Below are 4530 nucleotides of genomic sequence, written 5' to 3' on the forward strand. Positions count from 1 at the left end.
GGACGGCAGAGAGCGGCTTGCAACCGTTGAGTCATTTCACTACATATTTTCCTCAGCCCTGACTTACAGTACATACAAAATTTAGTGAGTTGATCATCCTGAGAGTTAACGACAAATAATAATAATACGTTTCGTCGTACTTCGTAAGACGCCACTGACGAAGTTTAAGTGCCAAGGTGATGTTGAGGTAGAGAGCTGACATCCTCCAATGGGTCACCACGAGTATCGCTGAAGGAGTCAAAAGTCAGAATTAGTATATTTAATCTACATTTGCACACACTGTGTTGTATGCTGACTTTTTATTATAATGTTCACTAACCTAGTTTGTAGGGGGAATTCTTCCCTAGGGTCCCTGAGATAAAAACATATAAAACATGAGGCAACAGGCATCATAAAAGCTTTGCATTTGAATATGGGGATTTTGTGAATAACACAAATATATTTCAGTTACCTTGTTTGCTGATTCCTCTCTGTGTTTCTTCTTCGTACTAAATATGCAATCAGACATGAAACTCCTAGTAGTAGTAGTACTGAAACAACTGTGGAATCAAAAGATGGATCTTCAGGGATATTGTATCAATAAACAATGAATGCAACACATCTTAACACTTTGATCTCACCCGATTCTCAGCTTTTCAAAGAGAAACATTTAAGCCGTGAGCAAAAGATCAAAGACAGAAAAAAGGAGAGCAGAAGCAAGTAAGATTAGTTGCATTATTTGTTCGTAATTACAAATCATAGCGTACATGGGAGATGTGAAAAGTGAACAATATTTGAACCAATGGCTGCTGTTAACAGTTTCTTGTGCAGAAGCAGAAATAACAAGTTGTTAATAAATACATTATTCAGATTAACTAGTGTTCAGAATTTACCAACTCCAACGACAATGTGTCCACGTTTTGCAGGATCGTGTCGCGAAGCCTCTGTGGTGACTGGTGAGGGTGTAGTAGTAGCTACACCATTACTGTTTCCTAGTCGAGGAAAAACTCCAGTCAAAGGTCAATAAATAATGTGAGTATGGTATAAAGAGAATCTGAAGGAAATAACTTACCATTGAAAAAAGTGCAAATGTCGCTGTGGTCTAGTTGAGAAAACAGAAAAGTATTACCAAGTGTTATTAGATCAGGACTTCAGAAAATGTATTGTGTGCAAACATGTTCATTCAATAATTGTACAATTTGATCCGAACGGAAACATTTGAATGAGAATACATATAAATAAAGAATCTTGTCTGGCCATTTTGCGCTGATCTTTGTAAAGAGTGCAATGATCAAAGGTCAGTAAAAAGAAGAGAGGAGAAAGATTCAAAAGCTAAAATGTAAGTGGGGGAATCAAGGGCTGTCAAAACAACTGCCTCCTCAGCTGAAGTGATGAGTCCTTAGATGCATCAACGATAGTACAGCAGCATATAATCCCACTTATTGAATGGTCAAATTTAAATAAGAATAAATGTTAATAAAAGTCGGCAGCATTGACTTTTGCATGACTAAATGTTTTCAAGATAATCATAATATAAGCCTATGGGCTTTAGAGAGTAAGTGTAATACCTTTGCAATTTCCAGTCTTAAGATCTCTGCTTTCCGCTTCAAATTCACACCGGCCGCTTGTATCGGTGAAAACGAATGCCCGACCGTCATGCTGGCAGACAGTTCGGGGCGGTGGAGGTCCTGCAGACTTACAATCTGCGATTTGGTCAAATGACACCAGCTTGTCGTCACAAAAAATGGTAATCACGTTTTTGGCACATCGTGGGTCCATGCAGAAAAACAGCTTTTCCAAACTGTTTCCACCTGTAACATCATAAAGTAGGAATTATTTAACATACACTTTCCTTTTATCATGTAAGAAGGTGCACAATAGAAGAATACCTTGACTTGCTGTGGCTGGAAAGCACTGCATGAGTCCAGCTGCCCAAAACAGCATAAAGATGACCCGGAGCTCTGTCAAGAATTAAATATGAAATAACTGACAACAAATTTGAAGTTGGACACAGTTTAAAGTTGGTACATTGTCAGAGACCTACCTTTCATGTTGGAGATCAGTGCTGAGAAGACTTTCTGCATAATAAAACTTAAACCTGGTCCAATGTTGATCACCAATTTAATGTTCAGTTCACTTCCTGTTGGAGATATACAGTAGTTTCCCATCAGAGACATGATTCATACAGCATTCCTAACTATTATCTTCCCTGACACCCTCCTGTCATTACCACCCAGTCAGAACTAATTTCTTCCATTTTCTGATTGACCTCCATTAGATAAACTATCCGCATCGCCTCACCTCTCACCTCAATTGTATCTTTCACGCCTCACTCCAACACATTTTCTTTTGGTATTTTCTCAATTACCTTGAAGATCATTACAGCTTCCCCAATCCATGCTACTTATGTTTTCTCTTACTCCCCAGCAGGGATTCACTTGCACTTGAACACAACATTGCAGTCTCCCTTAATACACCCCTGTAACAGGGAAGTAACTCTTGTTTCTTCCACAAAGGCTTGTGAAATTACTTCTTTGAGACATTTAAAAACATAAGGGAAGAATTGCATTTCTATCAGAAGGGAAAGAGTTAGTTATTAATGATAGCCTACTGTAATAAATTAATATCGATGTATCTGGATGTATAAAAATGTTGCACTTCTGCTCTAATGTTTTCAGTCTAGTCGGCATGTGCGCGCCTAGCAAGAATGAATGTACGCTACATCTGAATGGACATCTCTATAACCTGAAGGTTAAACGTTGAAGTCACAGGTTATGAGATGTGTTACGATTTAATACATCCACAATGATCTTTGAACAAACTTTACTGTACAGCTACACTCATCAAGCCCAAAACTCGAACGCACGATCCCAATTAGTGTTGCTGCCGTACTTAGGTAATCTTATACGGAAACAAAACAACGACAATGTTATTACGTTCGTTAAATAAAGGCAACGACACCTTTCTCCACCACCTCACTAACCTCAACCTGTCAGCCATGATATTAAAAAGGCGACGTGATACCTCATCCCCGTTTCACAAATACACACTCAAATACACACACCAAACACGTACAGGCTATGGCCCCCCACACCGAAAAACACCGGAAAACCGAACAAAGCTTTCAAACATCAGCACCATACATAGCCTAATTATTTGTGTAACCGACTCCTACTCCTACCGTGTCCAAGCTCGAGATGGTGACAAGGGACCGCGGTGAATTTAGTTTTAGGTTGGATATTCGACGGACAATGAGCGACAAGGATAAATACTACGGCACGATGAGCGACAAGGATAAGTTCAACGTACCCGCCAGCAGCGTCAGTTTCCCGGACCCGCCGGCAGCGTCAGTTTAACGGGGAGATCTTCTCAGCGAAACGAGGCTTTCACTTAGGTACCAACAAATGACTTGACAAGGGCGGGCTGAGTGGGTGTTGAAAAAGGAAGCGCGCAGCCGGCAGGTAGGCAAGGAATATTTATCTGCGCCAACTTTGAAAGCGCAGATACTCCAACCCATACTTGCCTCATAAATCAAGTTACACAGAGGCGCGTGAAGGTATTTTGAGTGGGGCTGCTGAGTTGCTGTCCGATGTGCTAATTACGCACGGGGGGGCACCGAGCAAAACCACACACACAGTGGCATAACAACGGACTCCAGTGCACTATAGCAGGGGTTCCCAAACGTTGCCATGCCAAGGACCCCCATATAGCATTATCCTCTGGCGGGGACCCCCTGTTGCAATTTAAAAAGAAATGATGCCTCGCGATGGAGCATGCGATGTTCTTTTTTAAAATCTAGACCACATTAGACCAGGTCCTGATCTGAAACCACTAGACCTAGACTCATCTAATCTGGACTGGATTATCCCACGGAGGCTAAAGATTCTTTATAACACAGTTTCAGATTTGTGAAACCTTTATTCTATTTGTGAAAATACAAACAAGGGAGATTTCAGTGCTTTTTTCGCATCCTGACCACATTAGACCAGGTCCTGATCTAAAACCGCTAGACCTAGACTCATCAAATCCAGACTGGATTATCCCAGAGAGTCTAAAGATTCTTTATAACACAGTTTCAGATTTGTGAAACCTTAATTCTATTTGTGAAAATACAAAAAAGGGAGATTTCAGTGAAGCTTTTTTAAAATCTAGACCATTAGACCAGGTCCTGATCTGAAACCACTAGACCTACACTCATAAAATCTGGACTGGATTATCCCAGAGAGTCTAAAGATTCTTTATAACACAGTTTCAGATTTGTGAAACCTTTATTCTATTTGTGAAAATAAAAAACAAGGGAGATGTTGATGCTTTTAAAAAAAAATCTAGACCACATTAGAGCAGGTCCTGATCTGAAACCACTAGACCTACACTCATAAAATCTGGACTGGATTATCCCACAGAGGCTAAAGATTCTTTATAACACAGTTTCAGATTTGTGAAACCTTTATTCTATAAAACCTTATCTTAATTCCAAGGGCAGCGGCCAGTGCAGCTGACATTAATACACCTCTGTGCTGCTCACATGCTGAAGTTGATTGATTGATTGAA

The 4530-nt window shown here is 40.2% G+C and overlaps 1 protein-coding gene across 3 annotated transcripts; it reads right to left on the reverse strand.

The window, feature by feature from the left end:
- Positions 1-6: 6 nt before the first annotated feature.
- On the reverse strand, positions 7-3527 carry LOC104958757 (uncharacterized). Of its 3 annotated transcripts, none has more exons than XM_010786550.1 (9): positions 3315-3527; positions 2024-2119; positions 1869-1940; positions 1548-1790; positions 1052-1081; positions 873-971; positions 452-539; positions 320-352; positions 7-228 (listed from the first exon to the last, which is right to left on the reverse strand). In XM_010786550.1, exons 2-9 carry the CDS (start codon positions 2061-2063, stop codon positions 165-167), a joined length of 669 nt encoding a protein of 222 aa, XP_010784852.1. In that variant the 5' UTR covers positions 2064-2119; positions 3315-3527; the 3' UTR covers positions 7-164. The 3 variants fall into 3 exon arrangements, with proteins under 3 accessions (XP_010784852.1, XP_010784850.1, XP_010784851.1); XM_010786548.1 differs by having other exon boundaries at positions 3289-3527; XM_010786549.1 differs by lacking the exon at positions 3315-3527 and adding an exon at positions 3161-3303.
- Between the last annotated feature and the right edge of the window lie 1003 nt (positions 3528-4530).

This window comes from Notothenia coriiceps, unplaced genomic scaffold (assembly GCF_000735185.1).
Source record: "Notothenia coriiceps isolate Sejong01 unplaced genomic scaffold, NC01 NC01_scaffold00029273, whole genome shotgun sequence".
In the NCBI taxonomy this organism is placed as follows: Eukaryota; Metazoa; Chordata; class Actinopteri; order Perciformes; family Nototheniidae; genus Notothenia; species Notothenia coriiceps.